Source organism: Trichinella spiralis (genome assembly GCF_000181795.1).
Source record: "Trichinella spiralis strain ISS 195 chromosome Unknown Scfld1557, whole genome shotgun sequence".
Lineage (NCBI taxonomy): Eukaryota > Metazoa > Nematoda > Enoplea > Trichinellida > Trichinellidae > Trichinella > Trichinella spiralis.
The window spans coordinates 271,795-288,248 of NW_003528496.1; the positions used below are offsets into that span (position 1 = coordinate 271,795).

At 39.4% G+C, this 16,454-nt stretch overlaps 10 protein-coding genes across 10 annotated transcripts; 5 read left to right on the forward strand and 5 right to left on the reverse strand.

Annotated features, from left to right (window-relative positions):
• The first annotated feature begins 245 nt into the window (after positions 1-245).
• On the forward strand, positions 246-4,566 carry Tsp_04520 (putative regulator of G-protein signaling 12). The gene is made up of 6 exons (XM_003369046.1): positions 246-1,390; positions 1,468-1,636; positions 3,412-3,726; positions 3,968-4,120; positions 4,221-4,364; positions 4,432-4,566. Exons 1-6 carry the CDS (start codon positions 246-248, stop codon positions 4,564-4,566), a joined length of 2,061 nt encoding a protein of 686 aa, XP_003369094.1.
• A 142-nt stretch (positions 4,567-4,708) lies between these two features.
• Positions 4,709-5,074, reverse strand: Tsp_04521 (hypothetical protein). Its single transcript, XM_003369047.1, has one exon. It carries the CDS (start codon positions 5,072-5,074, stop codon positions 4,709-4,711), a length of 366 nt encoding a protein of 121 aa, XP_003369095.1.
• A 542-nt stretch (positions 5,075-5,616) lies between these two features.
• On the reverse strand, positions 5,617-7,241 carry Tsp_04522 (zinc finger HIT domain-containing protein 1). Its single transcript, XM_003369048.1, has 7 exons — positions 7,227-7,241; positions 7,148-7,154; positions 6,723-6,764; positions 6,484-6,669; positions 6,209-6,288; positions 5,992-6,158; positions 5,617-5,659 (listed from the first exon to the last, which is right to left on the reverse strand). Exons 1-7 carry the CDS (start codon positions 7,239-7,241, stop codon positions 5,617-5,619), a joined length of 540 nt encoding a protein of 179 aa, XP_003369096.1.
• Positions 7,242-7,857: 616 nt separating this feature from the next.
• Positions 7,858-8,442, forward strand: Tsp_04523 (exodeoxyribonuclease 7 small subunit). The gene is given in 3 exon segments (XM_003369049.1): positions 7,858-8,105; positions 8,124-8,255; positions 8,301-8,442. The coding sequence occupies 3 exon segments, from the start codon at positions 7,858-7,860 to the stop codon at positions 8,440-8,442; spliced, it is 522 nt and encodes a 173-aa protein (XP_003369097.1).
• A 54-nt stretch (positions 8,443-8,496) lies between these two features.
• Positions 8,497-9,203, forward strand: Tsp_04524 (conserved hypothetical protein). The gene is made up of 3 exons (XM_003369050.1): positions 8,497-8,550; positions 8,718-8,960; positions 8,988-9,203. Exons 1-3 carry the CDS (start codon positions 8,497-8,499, stop codon positions 9,201-9,203), a joined length of 513 nt encoding a protein of 170 aa, XP_003369098.1.
• A 30-nt stretch (positions 9,204-9,233) lies between these two features.
• Positions 9,234-9,986, forward strand: Tsp_04525 (hypothetical protein). Its single transcript, XM_003369051.1, has one exon. The coding sequence runs from the start codon at positions 9,234-9,236 to the stop codon at positions 9,984-9,986; it is 753 nt and encodes a 250-aa protein (XP_003369099.1).
• A 101-nt stretch (positions 9,987-10,087) lies between these two features.
• Positions 10,088-10,701, forward strand: Tsp_04526 (piggyBac transposable element-derived protein 4). Its single transcript, XM_003369052.1, has 2 exons — positions 10,088-10,331; positions 10,436-10,701. Exons 1-2 carry the CDS (start codon positions 10,088-10,090, stop codon positions 10,699-10,701), a joined length of 510 nt encoding a protein of 169 aa, XP_003369100.1.
• A 515-nt stretch (positions 10,702-11,216) lies between these two features.
• Tsp_04527 (hypothetical protein) lies at positions 11,217-11,789 on the reverse strand. Its single transcript, XM_003369053.1, has 3 exons — positions 11,649-11,789; positions 11,458-11,604; positions 11,217-11,399 (listed from the first exon to the last, which is right to left on the reverse strand). The coding sequence occupies exons 1-3, from the start codon at positions 11,787-11,789 to the stop codon at positions 11,217-11,219; spliced, it is 471 nt and encodes a 156-aa protein (XP_003369101.1).
• A 21-nt stretch (positions 11,790-11,810) lies between these two features.
• Tsp_04528 (conserved hypothetical protein) lies at positions 11,811-12,221 on the reverse strand. Its single transcript, XM_003369054.1, has one exon. The coding sequence runs from the start codon at positions 12,219-12,221 to the stop codon at positions 11,811-11,813; it is 411 nt and encodes a 136-aa protein (XP_003369102.1).
• A 432-nt stretch (positions 12,222-12,653) lies between these two features.
• Positions 12,654-16,049, reverse strand: Tsp_04529 (putative integrase core domain protein). Its single transcript, XM_003369055.1, has one exon. It carries the CDS (start codon positions 16,047-16,049, stop codon positions 12,654-12,656), a length of 3,396 nt encoding a protein of 1,131 aa, XP_003369103.1.
• Positions 16,050-16,454: the final 405 nt, after the last annotated feature.

The window sequence follows — 16,454 nt, forward strand, 5'->3', positions numbered from 1 at the left end:
ATGTCATGACAGACGTTTTCCATATTAATTTGCAATTTTTGTTTTGTTGCAGACGGCCTTCAGTGCTTTGCGTTTTTATCTTCGTTTTTTCTTAATCATCTTAGATTTTGAATTGTATTTAGTGTTCAACGTTTGTCGTGTTGACATTGCAAAAATTATTATTTTTTGAAATTGCTGTTATTTTTATTAACGATTTTTCATTCATTCATTTCGATTTTTACTTTTGGATTATAGTGAAGTTGGTCATGGCGGCAGGCGGAGCGGAACCTCGTCGAAGAGTTGTGAGCCTTCGGCGGGGTGCGCGTGGATTCGGCTTCAATTTGGCCGAACAGTATCCATGCTATTTGAGTGCTGTACATCGAGGTGGTGTAGCTGATGCAGCCGGGTTGCGGTTTGGCGATCTGATTTTGGCTGTAAACGGTGTTGATGTGCAGGAAATGAGTCATCGTGATATTGCGGAAATGATCGCCCGCTGCGACAGTCGACTTGTTATTACTGTTCAACAGCCGCCACCTTCTACAATCGCTTGTTCTGGTACAGCGTTGAACGAACGTCGCGCCCCCTGTCGTCGTTATAGCAATTTCATCACACCTATAGCCGACTGTTTGACCTTTGAAAGTGTTGTTGAACAAGACATCGGCGACAGAGGACAGGGGATAGTTTCTGGTCGTACGGTACCAAAAAAATCGACCAGTGAGCCGGATGTGCTGAAAAAGCACCATCAGTCGTCAATGATTGCTCATACTGGAGATGATTCAACCACGGACAGTTCTGGATCGGAACCAGAGCCTGATTTACTTTACCAAGCTGTTTTGGTCTACATTGGTTCAGTGCCGGTCGCTTCACAGCAGTATTCAAAAAGAAAAATACTTCGCTCAGCTTTGCAAACACTCAAAGCTCAGAAAGCTCGTGCGCATACTGTACTGCTGAAAATTTATTCCGACCATATTGTCGCTGTGAACAGTCATGGTTTAGCATTGCAACAATTCAACAATGTCGACGTAGCTTTTGTTGCCTCCTGTCCGGAGAATAGGCAGTATTTTTGCATTACCACATTGCAGGCTGCTAATTATGAAAAGCAGCTTCGACCTGCATCCGAAGCCGTATCCCATGTTTTTGCTGTCGACCCTGAATTGAGTCCACATTCGTTGCATTGCTTATACGGAAAACGTTTCGGAATTCGTTGCAATCGTGCATTAGGACCAGCGGGTGCTTGTCTTGAATTTCCCGCTCTGTCCTCGCCTGTACTCAGGGCTCTCAGTTCTGTTTTCAACCAACCCAAGCCCACGCTTCATTCAACGACTTCTACTTCATCGGCTGGCTTTTTCGAGCCCAATCGACCATTTGGCAACCTTATTGGTTCTTCAATATCAACTGATCTCGTTCAACAGTAACAATGCACACACACATACATATGACACTTTCATACATTAATTTGTGTTTTTATTTTTTACTTTATATTATTAGGCATCATTTTTCTGCGGTAGATGTTCCTAGTTTTTCTGGAAATCAATTATCACCTCGTGCAGAACGTTTATCCAGGCAAAAGTTGTCCAAGTGCTCTCTTGGAACAAGCAATTTATTGGACGCTCTTGCAGACATTCACTGTGATCATCAAATTTCCACTGATTGTCAGGTATTTTGCTTTCTTTATTAACTTTTTACAGTTATTGTTCGTTTTTTTTTCGTGTAAAATGATCTGCAGTGTTATGAATTTTTGAATGAGAATCAATGGTTGCAATGGAACATTTTTTATTATAATAATTTTGAAGTTTTTGAATAATTTAACATGCATTATGTATGATGGTTGTCTTACTTTGTAAAAGTTTTACGTCAAAATGTATAAAGGAGAGAATGGAAATTAATTTTTCTTTTTTTAAATGAATCAAGACTGTTGTTGAATTATGGAATGGTTCAGCTGTTGGTAAAAATGAACGTTGACTAATGGAAAATATGAATGCCAGTCAGTGGGGTTTCTACTTTCTTTTTAATAATTGTGTATAACGTTTAAGCTTTTGCTTGTTAGTTTCTCTTTTCTATTTAAATTTATTATTGACGCCAACTCTTGTCTGAGAAAAAGTACAAAAAAGCTAGAGATGCTCTGCAATTCAATAATGTAATTCGATAATGTATAAGTAATCAGTTGTTGAACTGAATAGTGTAGTGATAGCAAGGGAAATTTTGAAATAAAATTAATTTTATTAAATTAAAAATGTTATGATTTCTTCGTTTCATTTTTTATCTGTTTTTTTTGGTTCAAATTTCGTATAAACAGATGAATGCACTTTTGCTTCAGATACTTTTAATATCATCATTGTGCAAATCGCAGACGCGATATTATTTATTTTGTTTTTTTTTAATTTTTTGAAAATATTTTTTCAAAAACTGTTTTGAAACATATTTTATACTTGTATCAAATAATATCAATCAATATTGAAAGCGGTTCAATTATTCAATGTTGCGGTTGTCATGATTTATGATTTGAGAATTTTGTTTATATGCAAAAGATAAAGGCAAAAAATAAAATTATATTTATAATATTTAAATGTATTTCGATTTAATTTTAATTGTTTTCATAATAAAATTGAGAAAATAGCTTAATTTGGCAGTAATTAAGTTTAAATCAGTTAGCTTTGAGTAATTTTAAAGAGGTGAGAAATTCGAAATTTCTTTTAGAAATGAGTGAATCCTTTTTCACTCTGTTAACCAAGACTTTTTTTGACGTGTTCTCGTTGTATTATTTTTTTTTCACTGAAATTTTTCTGAAGCTCTGTTTGCAAGTTATTGATTTTGTCAATATTTTTTACAAATTAGATCAATAACATCCAGCTGAAGAGGGAAGATTCATTGAATTATTATTTTTATTTTTTTGATCCAATTTAATTGCACTTTATGCATGCCAAGTAAACAAACAACATTCGAAACATCAGTATGTAATATTGGAATAATTTTTGAATAATTAATTATGAAAATTTAAATTTTCGCCAAGAAATACTTGATTTTATTTATAATTGTGGATAAATATGTTGTGCGAGAATTTATTTTCATTTCATTCCATTCCACAGGCAATATTTTTGCTGCTAAACAATGAAAGACTTTTTTTGTATATTTTGTAGCTTTTGTTATTGTTTGTTCAGTTGAATGAAATTTTCAAAGGTTTCCAAAATTTTCAATATTATTGAAATATTTATTTATTCGTTAACTAATGGATTAGCAACAATGTTTAAACAATTTTTTTTCTATTTCGCATTTAAACCATTTGATACACTTTTGCAAAATGAGGCTGGCACATTTTCTTTGTCCAATTTCATATGTATGTCAAGTGTATGTTTTCAAAAATTGTATTTTTTTATTGTTGGTGTTGATTGTGCTTGAATATTTGTTTGTTCGTTTCATGTTTATTCCTTACAGACGGAAAGAAGCGGTACAAATACAAATACAAATATTCAATCGTCGACAAGAAGTTATGTGGGCAATATTGTACAACAGCTTGATGCTGATGATGATAAACTGAAAATCACAAATCAGCCACATTCTTCCAGTCACGGATGTCAGGCAGCTTTGAATAGCTTTGAATCAAATTTGAATTTGCCACTTCCATTCGATGGCATTAACGCGTCTACATCCTTTGCCGAAAATCCAACGGCAGCGGTTGATCGAATACGCCAATGGGCCACTAATTTTGAAGCACTAATGCGTGATACGGTCGGAATTCGTTTTTTTACGGTATATTACAAAAATTAATCATTCTCTCTCTCTTCCTCTCTTTCTAAATACTTTCTTTCACAATTAATTTCCAATATTTTATTAGGATTTTTTAACCAAAGAATTCAGTGAAGAGAATATCGAATTTTGGTTAGCTTGCGAAAAATACAAAATGATGGACCATTCCAAAGTGAGCAGTTGATTTGATTTGATTTGATTTTTTAACTGAAAATTATATTTGAAAATTTTCTTTGTCGTTAAGCGAAAAGAATTTGGGATGAATATGTACAACGTCTATTTTTCGTCAGATAGCAAGAAGCAAATTAATGTGGATTCAAAGACGAAAAGTTTAATTAAAAATGCCGCCGATGGAGGAAGCTTTGACGACGCCGTTTTCATCAAAGCTCAACAGCAGGTAAGTTTACAAATTTTTTTTCCTCTGTTACTCTAGCCATATTTCTATGTAAAACTTTTAGTTGTATTATTTATGAACTGATAAAAAGTACTGCTTTTAGATATATGATCTTATGAAATTCGATTGTTATCCGCGTTTTGTAAGATCAAATGATTTCAAGTGTCTTCTGGGTGGCGGCAGTTCATCATCGGCGGATGATCAATCCAACACTTGCCTAGCTGAAAACGTTCCCGAAAATATGAATGTATGTATATTCATTTACTTTATTTATTTTACCTATTAATTTTTTCTTTCTTCTTGCAATTATTCAGCGTTCTGATCAAAAAGTTGCTCTTGTACATTCCCGTGGACGCAAATCATTGTCTCTCTTTTCTTGGAAAAATGCTTTTTCAAATAGACGTCGTTCATTTTTTGACATTGGAAAAAAAGTAACAGCAAAACATTGAATATTTTTTTATTTCATCTGATAAATAAATTAATCAATAAATAATATCCACACTCTTGTATATTTACTACTATCATTATCACTTTATTATTATTATTATTATTATTATAAAAATCACTCCATTTCATCTCATTTTACTGGTTTTAATAAATTAACCAACGTTTATAATGTCGATGGAAAATTTCAATTATCTTATACCAGTGGTTCTCAACCCGTGTCAGCGCACACCCCCTTCCCTTAATAAAGTTGTGCAGTTGAGCCCCCCCCCCAACAAAAATAGTAGTACGGTATGTATTCTGTGTACGCAAAGCGAACTGTCGCTTCATGATTGCATCAAGCCAAGCTGCAGTACAATACGATTTTAGTACGAAGGTAAATGATGAATTGTGCACAGCTGAAGCTGTTAAGCTAAAAGTAAGATGACCAGTAAGAAAAGGCGGTGAAAATTTAGTCTGAACTAGACCAAACTGTGTGAAACGGTTCACTGGGGAACAAAAAGTCACCAGCATCAAAATAAAAATAATTAATATGATATGCAGACGAGCAGTTTGTCAATGCATTATAAATAACATTATGATATCTATTGACTAGGCATCTCAGGAGCCGCATAAATTAAAAATGCATGAGCTCTGGAACTACTACACGTTGCAACAGAAATGAACTTTCGAATTTTCAACACCTCTGCCTCTGCAGGACTAAAAATTCTTACTTCTCACGCCTCCCATGGAACCTCCATACGCTCCCTGGTTGAGAAGCACTGTCTTATTATGACGGCATATTTTCAGTAATTTCAAAATGTGCAATGTATAAGTTTGGTTAATTTAATTTGTTTCTTCTTTTTTAACACTATTATTCAAATTCAACATCTTTATATCAAACGAACTTCTTCCATTGTAAATAACAAGAAATACGTTTCAATAACAACATTTCATTGACAATAGGATTTTTACGTCAGAGAAATTTGTTTCATTAATAATACACACACTAACTCAAGTGGAACGTGCAGTGGTGATTGCATTTATTTAAAAGTAAACAATTTCAGATTCATTTTTCAGAATTTCCAACCTTGCCATTCTTCCTTTATATCAACATGTCTTAAATGAAAGATTAATCTAAAGGAAAAATGGCAAGCTGAGGAAAAGACAAGAAAAGTTCAAATGATACTAAGTTAATGAAAAGGTTAAAATCAGCATCACTTCTTAAGTTTGTGCATAAAACACAACCATTTATTTATTTATCAGATTACAATCAATCATACATAATTTTTCCATAATAAATGTACAAATAAAAACAAAAAGCATAACGTATGTTAAAAAAATAAATGAACATTAAAAATAAACCAAAAACTATCAATAAGATACCCACTTCAAGCACCTAAAAAATCGGTATCTCACAAAGAATAACAATAAATTGTAATTCACATTACCTTGTCTCAGTATGTACTTTTTTACAATGAATAGTACAAAAATATGCATTGCACTGAGTGCATCGATATTTTGACAACAAGCCGCAAACAGAACAAAAGCGTCTTGATGGAAAACGACTAGGAGGAGCTTTTGCCGTTAAATAGTTCGCATCTGGATGCCAATGAATCTTAAAACAAACTATAAAAATATGATAACTATAAAAATAAAACTTAATACCTTATCATCTTCGATAATTTGATCAAACGATTTTTTAAATCTCATATTCAGAGTTTCAATACGTTTGTTCTTTTTTCTGTCTACAAAAATTTACAGATAATAAATATAGTATCTCGTATAATAGCCATTTATTTCACAAGACAGTTTTCTCTACGGTTATTACTTTGAAATATAACAAGTATCAACTCCAATTAATTAAGCTGAATGCAATTGACTAATTGCAGTAGATTTCAATAGCTTAAATTAGTATAATAATACATTTCAAAGGTTGTTACTTTGAACTGGATGTGCAGGAGTGCCTCCTTCACTAAATTGTGGTAGATTTTTATCCCACATAAGATCTTCGTGAGGATCGACATGAAAGTTATCTTCTTCAAGACGCTCAATGCGTTTTTTTAACATTTCTAACGCCTTTTTTTCATTCTTTTCCTTTTCTTTAATTTGCACTAACTGCATTCGACCTAAATAAAATATGTCAATAAAATAATACACCATAAAAAGTAATAGCTTTTACTCGATTTCCTTCCTGTAGCCATTTCATTCAAAGCCAAATAAACTGAAAATTAAACGATCGATTATTATATATTAGAGAATAAAAATATTTATTAAAATTAACGAAACAACGGAACTTAACATAACATTGCACTAAATAGCATAAAACTTTGTGCAGAACATTACGGTCAAGTTTTCAAAATGACTTTTTCTTTATTAACAGTATTCTAGTTAATTAGGTTTATTTTTTTGGAAAATACAGAATAGCTTGGAATTAATTTAATGTAGTTTTATAAAACAATATTTTTTCAAAAACTGTAAAATAATAATTATATTATCCATCTTAATGTAAATTTACCTTGAAATTTATCTGTTCGATGTACTGTAAGAGACGTTCAACATCAGTTACAGATTAGGACAGAACAATAACTGTGAAATAAAAAACACTGCCATCCTGGAAAATAAAAATTTTGTAATAAAAACATTAATTTTAATCTTAACATATCGGTAAAATTGAAAATATTACCGAAGCGTCACGCATAACTCCGTAAAATACATACTTTTTATATACAACAGTATTCTGATAATAAAGTTTAATACTCTTTGTAAAGTATGTATAAGCTTGTAAGTTAATGTTATGTAATTTGCTAAAATGATGTTCACATAAATATATATTAAACATTTTATTTTACAACACTACATGCATTTTATTTTATAATATAATGATTTTCTTTCAAGTTTACATTTCTTTGTCCCTGATTGATTACGATACATCAGCACCTGACCATCCGAAAAGGGGGAGTACGGTAGCTGGGGGTGTACTGTGCGAGTGAGTGACGAGAAGCGTCAAGAAGCAGCGTTTTTTGTCTGTGATTCGCTTTCTGTTCTGTGTGTTGTTCTTAGTGTTCGAGTGGTGATTGATTAGTGTGCATTTGTGTTCATTGCTAACCGTTCACCTTCGTTGAATAAAGCTGATTTCCACTGTTTGGTCTTACTTGTTACACGTTCGCGGACGAACGTCGGTCGTATTGCGGTTAGGCAATCATTGTTGATTTGACTTTCCGCCGAAATAAAAAATTTACGGTCTACTAACTCGCAGGGGACACGGTTCTGTCGCCAACATTCTGGTCCTCCGAGCGACCTGTGGATAGCTCTGCATGGTCGAAGCCGTGTCGAAAGTGAAATCGCTTTCTTTTCCGAAGAAGTTGGATCTCGGCAAAAGGCGCTTGGTCAAGTTGCTGGAAGAGTTAGATCAGTTGCTTGAGGAACGAGCAGCATTGCGGGAGATCGAAGAGCGACTTCGGATCTCGGATGAACATTACCGTCAGGTCGAGGAGTCTCAAGAGAAGTTCGAGACGACTCTGAACGATGACGAAGCGAAGACCGCTATGGACGAATGGACGAGGTTTAGGAAAACTTTCAGAAAGAGCCAAGCAAAGGCGCGGGCCTTGATTGATGAGATGCGAGCGGTGGATGTGGTACCGGGAAGCATGAGATCGGCCGAAACCGACAGAAATATACGCCTACCGCAGTGTGTTCTCCCGATGTTCGATGGGTATGTCACGAAGTTTCGGGAATTTTGGGACTAATTTGAGAGCAGCGTTTACCAACAAAAGGATCTAGCCGATGCGGGTAAGCCAGTGTATCTGCGAAATTGTTTGACTGCTGACGCTGTTGGAGCAATAGCAGGTTTGACTGCAGCGAACGCCGACTACCAAGTAGCGGTTCGCAGAATCAAGTAGCGCTTCGAAAAGCTAGTTGTCGCGACTCGAAGATTGTTACTGAACCTCATTGGAATGTCCATAAAAGAATGGGATGTGAAAGCTCTCAGCGATCACATGGACAGTAATGTGGATGCTTTGACCGCATTAGGAAAAGAAAAGACGCAGCGTTGACAGCAGCTGACTGCTTGATCACGGTCGCTCGAGAATTACTTCCGGAGCAGACCAGGATCAAGTGGGACGAACTAACGATGGAAGATGAGTTAGCTCAATCCGACTTGTCGTAATTTATGCAGTTCCTTCGGAATCAAGCGGAATTGATGCAGCAGAATCGCCGTCCATCGTTACTAGTCATTGGCAGTAAGTCCTCAAGTGTGGCTCGAATGCCACAGAAGATCACTCACCTTGAGAGGCACGAAAAAACTGCCACTCATCTCCAAGCCTCAGTAATAGACCGTTGTCTTGTCTGCAGAGGCCCACACCACACGCCAGATTGTCCGGTAATTTGGAAGTCAACACGTGGTCGACGCCGGGCGTTGGTGAGGAAAGCGGGCTTGTGCTTTCAGTGCCTTAAATCAGGACGTGTGGCAAGCGAGTATGGTCGATTTGGAGATGATAAAACAAAGAGCGGAAATGGCGGTGAACCCCGAACCTTGCGGTCGAGCGAGATGCCTTCTGACCCCCTGCTCGAAAAGGATCAGAAGTCGAGAGAAATGAACCCCGTGAATGTGAACTTGGCGTCACAGAACAAGTCAGGCAGAACTCGGTTGCAGATCATCTGAGCTCTTGCTCATGGTGACGGTAAGCGGAAGATGGTCGTTAACTGTCTGTTTGATACAGGAGCCGAGCGGTCTTTCGTCAGAGAGGATGTGGCACAGGAGCTCGGTCTGAGAGGGGAGAAGCTCTCAGTGACGGTCCATGGTTTTGGCGGTGGAAGCAAGGATTTGCAGGAGTCACTGCTCATGTGCTTCCACTTGAGCCCCTTGTTCGGTGAACCTCAGAAGCCAATCCAGGCACTGACGACGAAGAAGCTTTGTGACGACATCTTCCAGCCACGAATTTTATCGCGAGCTTGGCCACATCTGCGTGATTTGGGACTGGCGGACGAAGAGGAAGAAGATCTGACTGTGCACGTTGTGATCGGCGTCGATTACTTCTTCAGCATGCTGGGGTCGACAATTGTCAGAGCAGGTGACGATGACCCGGTGGCCGTGGAGACCTGCCTTGGATGGGTGATTTGTGGTACACAACCACCTTCACAGCCTCAGACCCCAACTATCCCAGCTGACAAACCCGCCGATATAGAATGTGACCAGCTACTGCGGAAGTTCTGGGAACTTGAAGCCATTAGGATCTCCTCAGAAAAAGAACAGGCTCAGTCTGGCCTGGCACAAGAGGAGTTCGAACGGAATCTCTCGTTTGCTGGAGTGTGGTACACCGTCCGTCTTCTTTGCATTACCCTGCAGAATAATTACTTGGTTGCTCAAAAGCGGCTCAGTCTGATCCAAAGGAAGCTGAAGCGCGATCCGAAAAGATTAAAAAATTCCATCAGATATCAAGAATGATACGATTCGACGATCATAGTTCCAGGGCCTCACGTCGCTCGAAAGACAAGTTGGCAGCAGTAAGAGTAATATGGGATACATGGGTTAAAAATCTACCTAAGATGTATAATCCTTCCGAAAACGTTGCAGTTGATGAGCGACTGTATCCTTTCAAAGGCCGATGTCAATTCAGACAGTACATGCCAAAGAAACCGGCAAAGTATGGCATTAAGTTTTGGGTAGCCTGTTGCTCAAAGTCAAGCTACGCATGGAATATGCAAATATACACTGGAAAGCCATCAAGTGGAACTCGCGAGAAGAACCAAGGGATGCGAGTGGTATTCGACATGGTAAAGGGGCTAAAAGGTCATAATGTTACATGTAACAACTTTTTTACATCGTATGCACTGAGAGTAGAACTGAAAAAAAAGAATTTGACTTTGTTTGGAACTGTAAAAAAAATAATCCAGAGCTACCATGGGAACTGCTGCAACTACAAGGCAGAAAATTGAACTCTTCAACATTTGCCTTTTCTGAAGATTGCACCATCATATCATACCTCACAAAAAAGAACAAGAATGTTTTGGTTTTAAGTACCATGCACAATGACAACCGGGTTAGCGACGGAAAGGGCAGCAAGCCTGACATTATTCTACATTATAATAATACTAAAGGTGGTGTGGATAACTTAGACAAAATGACATCAACGTATTCCAGCCAAAGAATGACTGCATGATGGCCATTAGTCATACTTCACAACATCATTGACGTATCGGCATACAACGCCTACGTTCTTTGGACAGAAAAACATCCAGCATGGAATATAGGACGGCTGCATAAGCGTCGATTATTCCTTGAGGAACTTGGCAACGCTCTAGTGCAACCAGAAATGATGAGGCGCAAAACACTGCCCAGAACAGCAGCAGCAAAATCGGCGGTTGAAAGATTGCGGAAAGATGCTGAGCGGCCATCTACAAGCGGCATCACTGATACGGATACAGGTGGTAAGAAAAGAGCCCGATGTCGATTGTGTGTTCAAAGTGACAACAAGACAAGCGTACGTTGTAAAAAATGCCAAAAATACATTTGTAAAGATCATACACAATCATATTGTAATTTATGTGCAGAAGAAATTTAAGTGTACCGGGAAAATAATAAGTAGCATATCCGGACCCGGAAGACAAAAGTAGGAAAGTAAATTTGAGGATAACAGGAGGGTTAAGGGAGTATGCCGCGGTTATCCAATCGTATTTAGACAACGGTTGGGCGATGGAAGCTCCGGATGCTGGACCGTTGGGACGTACCTGGTACCTGCCGCATCATGCCGTGTATGAGAAGGGGAGCTCCGGTGAAGTCAAGTGCCGAATTGTTTTCGAAGGGTCCGCACGGTTTCGGGACATTTCCCTGAACGACCTGCTGGATGCTGGATCGAAACTCCAAGCGGATTTATTGGGAATCTTAATCCGCTTTTGGCGGTACCGAATCCGCTTACAAGCGGACATTCAGAAAATGTACCTGGAAGTCGCTCTCCACGAAGCGGACAGAGACGTCTGCAGGTTCTTGTGGTCAGAACCTGGAGAGAAGAAGCCCCCAAAGATATACCGGTTGACCCAAGTATGCTTCGGCCTAACTTGCTCGCCTTATTTAACTATGCAGACGATCCGATGGCATGCGGAAAAACACCAAGCTGAATGCGCTGCAGCACTCAGCGACCTGCTCCCCAACATGTCCGTCGACGATTTGGTCGTCAGTTGCGACAGCGTCGCAGGCGCAAGGAGAATCGCGAAAGAAGCGACCGAACTGCTGGGGAAAGGAGGTTTTCATCTAGCCAAATGGGCGAGTAATTCACCAGCCGCAGTGGATGGAATTCCTGCCAAGGATCAGGAACCCAGTGACGCAAGTCGGCATTGGAAAATGCTGGGGATCTTTTGGCAGAGGGAATCCGACGTGTTGATTTTTCGCCCACCGGAACGGGTGGCGGAGTTCCCGGACACCAAGAGAGACGTGTTGAAGGCACTGGCCTCGGTTTTCGATCCGTTGGGATGCTTGGCGCCATACACGGTGAGGGCGAAAATCATCATCCAACTGCTGTGGCAATGTGGGGTCGCATGGGACGACCCGCTGCCACCAGAAACGAAAGCCCAGTGGCGGACCAGGAAGCCTTGGAAGGAAGAACTGCCCGATATCTCCAAGATCATTATGGAGCGAGCTCTGGTTCAAGTCCTGCGTAAGACCATCACCAGGTTGGAACTGCATGGATTTGCAGACGCCTCTGCAAAGGCGTACGGCACTGTAATATACCTCCGGCTGGCGCACAGCGATGGAGAAATAGAAACAGCATATACGACTGATACTGCTACTATCACACACGTACTAAATATACTGCTACACTCGTACTAAACGTACTCTTTAACGCACGTACTGCTCGTACTGATTCTCTGCTCTTGTTCTCTCAATATATATACACGTTTCTCTTGCACAATGACGTATTTTCATTGATTTCTAAATATACCTCAATTCCAGGAATTGAGCGTTTCCAACACACGCTCTGGCGATGTTTACTTTCCATGCGGCCTTGCTGGGAGTTATTGCTACGCGTTCGTGTAAACAAGTTATTTATAGTATCTAGATGTGCAAATGAGTTCTAATTTCTAACATCCTCCCGGCCCCGATGGACAAAGTCCATCACTATACGTTGGCTGGCTCTATTAAATGCAGCTTTGATATTGGGCGATTGACAGTACCACCAGCTAGCTGCACTTTCACAGTCCGAACTATCCCGTCCTGACCGGGATACAACTGTACGATTTTTCCCAGTTTCCAATTTCTTCTGGGAACATTATTCTCACCCACCAATACGATATCTCCAATGTTTGGAGCATTACCACTGTTGTACCATTTTTGTCTTACATTCAAATTGGTCACATTCTCCGTCTTCCAGCGTTTCCACCATTGTGCGATTAAACGCTGTCGTAAATTCCAGTTTTTCATGAGATGTGACGTGGACTGTGCTTTCGGTACCCATTCATCTTCATCTTTAGTTACTTCTGGAATATCAGTATAATGGGTACCCGTCAAAAAATGGTACGGCGTGAGAACTTCCGGATTATCCGGGTTATATGTCAGTGGTCGTGAATTCATTCTCGCCTCAACTTCAGAAATGATTGTCCTGAATTCTTCGTCTTCCAACATGGAATTTTGAAGAACCTTCTTCAATGAAGTCTTCATAGATCGAATTAATCTTTCCCAGTATCCTCCCATCCACGGAGCTCTTTCCGTAATGAAATTCCATTGAATACGATGGGATGTGAGTTCACGGGCGATGTTATCGATCATTTCCGTACTGCCCAACTGCCGTAGGTCTTTGCCCAATTGCTTAAATGATTTAAAATTGTCAGACTGTAATATACGAGGCTTACCTCTGCGTGCTATAAAACGTCTTAAAGCTTGCAGAAGCCGTGGTGCGGTCATCTCAGATACGACTTCTAGATGTACCGCACGTGTCGTCATACAAGTGAACAAACAAATATAATTTTTGTTCACTTTCTTTCCTTGTCTTGAAAAGAATGGTCCGGTTATGTCTAAACTAGTATTCTCAAACGGTCGTGTTACTCTAGTACGATCCGAAGGTAGCGGAGCCATCTTTGCTACAAACGGCTTTGACTCTATTCGTTTGCAACGAGGGCAAGCATGTATGACCTTTTTTACTTCTCGCCTTCCTTTCAAAATCCAGTATCGTTGTCTCAGCGTTGCCAGTGTAAATTCACATCTACCATGTAATTGCCGCAGATGGCATCTTCGGATTATTGCGGTGGTAGTAGGATGTTTATCTGGCAAAAGTATTGGATGTTTCGTGTGTTCTGGTAAATCAGAATTTTGAAGGCGTCCTGCAGTTCTCAGTAGTCCATCTTCATCTAGGAATGGATCAAATTGCTGTAATCTACTATTCGCAGCAATTTGCCTTCCGTTAGATAACTGATATATCTCCGTTGAAAAGCTTTCCTGCTGCGCTTTACGAATCCAATAATTTTCGGCATTTTGTATTTCCAACGGTGTAACGTATCCTACCAGACGATCTGGTTTAGGCAGACGACAATTCTTCCCAAACCGTATATAAAATGCTGTTATTCGTAACAGACGGTCGAAGTGTTCATACCGTTCTGGATTCAAGTTGATATTCTCCACTAACTCCACTAGCACTTGTGCTGATCGTCTCTCTTCTATAACACAATACTCTGCATCATATTTCTCTGGTTTATCCGAATCTATATCTCTTGGCCAGCTACCTTCATCAGTTAGCCAAGTAGGACCATTCCACCATAATGAATTTGACCGTAGTTGTTTTATTGTTGAACCACGGCTCAGTATGTCCGCCGGATTTGAGTTAGTTGGACAGTGTCTCCATTCAGACGGTTCCACTAACTGTTGAATATTCTCGACTCGGTTTTGGATAAAAAGTTTCCATCTTCTTGATATGCTTTTTATCCAACATAATGTAATCTTGCTGTCCGTCCAGCAAGTCAATCTGTCGATCCTAATTTTTAATGCCTCTTTTACGAAGGTCATCAATTTTGCTGCCATCTGTGCTGCCATTAATTCCAAACGAGGGAGAGTCATCTTCTTTAAAGGTGCAACCCTCGATTTGGCCATTACAATATTCGATATTGAGCTGTAGTCTTCTTCCTCCACCACTATATAGACTACTGCTCCATAGGCAGTCTCCGATGCGTCTCCGAACGCGTGCAGCTCAATCTTTTTTATTGTGGAACCATGAAATGGGATGAGACACCTTGGAATTCTGATATCTGCTATATCACTCAATTCCATCTTCCAGATCTGCCATTCCTTTTGCAGATCTGATGGTAACTCATCATCCCAATTTAAGCCTTTTTTCCACAACTTTTGAAATAGTACCTTCGCCTTGATTAGGTATGGAGAGAGGTGACCAAGGGGATCATACACCTTCGCAGTAACACTTATCAATTGACGCTTCGTGTCACACGACCAAGGATCGACATCAGAAAGAACACTATAAGCTAATTCATCGTTTGCCGAGTCCCAAACGATGCCTAATATCTTTGACGTACTAGTGTTCTTTCCCAATATATCTTCTGACGGTACATCCGCCAACACCGTGCTCAAATTACTGACCCATTTAGTCAGATGAAATCCGCCTTTTTTCATCAATGACACCAACTGTCTCACAGTTTCTCTGGCCACTTCATCTTCATCTACTGAGAATACGATATCATCCACATACATATTCTCCAAAACTTGATTCGCCCCTTGTGGGAATCCTTGTAGATGATTCAATGCGTGATGTCTCGTCACGCTCATTGCCAGGAATGGCGAGCAAGTAAGCCCAAAGCATACTCGCCTAAAGCGGAATATTCGCGGTGTTTCATGAGATCCCAACTCTCTCCATAAAAATCGAGTAACATCTCGATCCTTTTCATGTAGCCCAATCTGCAAGAACATCTTTGATATGTCTGCTTGCAGTCCTACACGAAATCTGCGGAAACGTAATAATATTTGGACCAGATCCTTTTGAAGCGGAGGTCCTGGATCTAACTGTCTATTGAGGGAGTCATTACGAAATTGCGCGGATCCATCAAACACTATCCGGCATTTCGTGCTGGATTTGTCTTCTCTTAGGACGGTATGATGTGGTAGATACCACGTTCTTCCAGGTCGTCCTTGTACGTCATTTACTTCTTCGACAAATCCGTTTTCTAGGTATTCTTTCATCCCATTCTTATATAACTGAGCCTTGGTAGGGTTTCTACACAAGCTCCGTTCCGTTTGAATTAATCGATCGAAAGCCTGTTTATAATTGTTTGGCAATTCCGATTCTTTATTTGACCAGGGAAGCTGTACTTCGTATCTTTCCCCGTCAAATCGTACTGTTTTCTCAAACAGTTGTAAGGCTTTTGAATCAATTTCTTTTTCTTCGTCTTTTATTCCGATGGCTTCCAAATCCCAAAAATTTTTCAAAATATCATCAAGATGATCTTCTGTTTTTGCAAACAACATCTTGATGCTCTTCATGGGAACTTTTCCTGGGATGGGGCACAAATGATCCATCCCAACGTGGAATGTAATGCCCTCTGTCTCCTCTGCCTTTGATTATAGCTAAAAACAAGTCGTAATAGAATCAAGGCTTTTAATGAGTCTAATCTAAGATAAAACACAAATCATCTGCCACATGCAAGATATGAAGTGGCTATATTGATTTAAGTCTGACCCATATTTGGACGGCCAGAGACTTTCATGAAAACACTGATACCCCCATTTTGTGTCCTGTGAAAAATTGTGGCTCTTCCACGAAATACCAAAATTTGTAAACCGGCTGGCAATATGAAATTTCTGAAATTAAATGTGGACCCAAAAAAGCCTATGTCTCTCAGGGTCGATGCGGGACATTTAGGGGTTAAATGATTCAGAAATCACACACATCTTCACGAAAAAATCCTTCGGATACTTGTATCC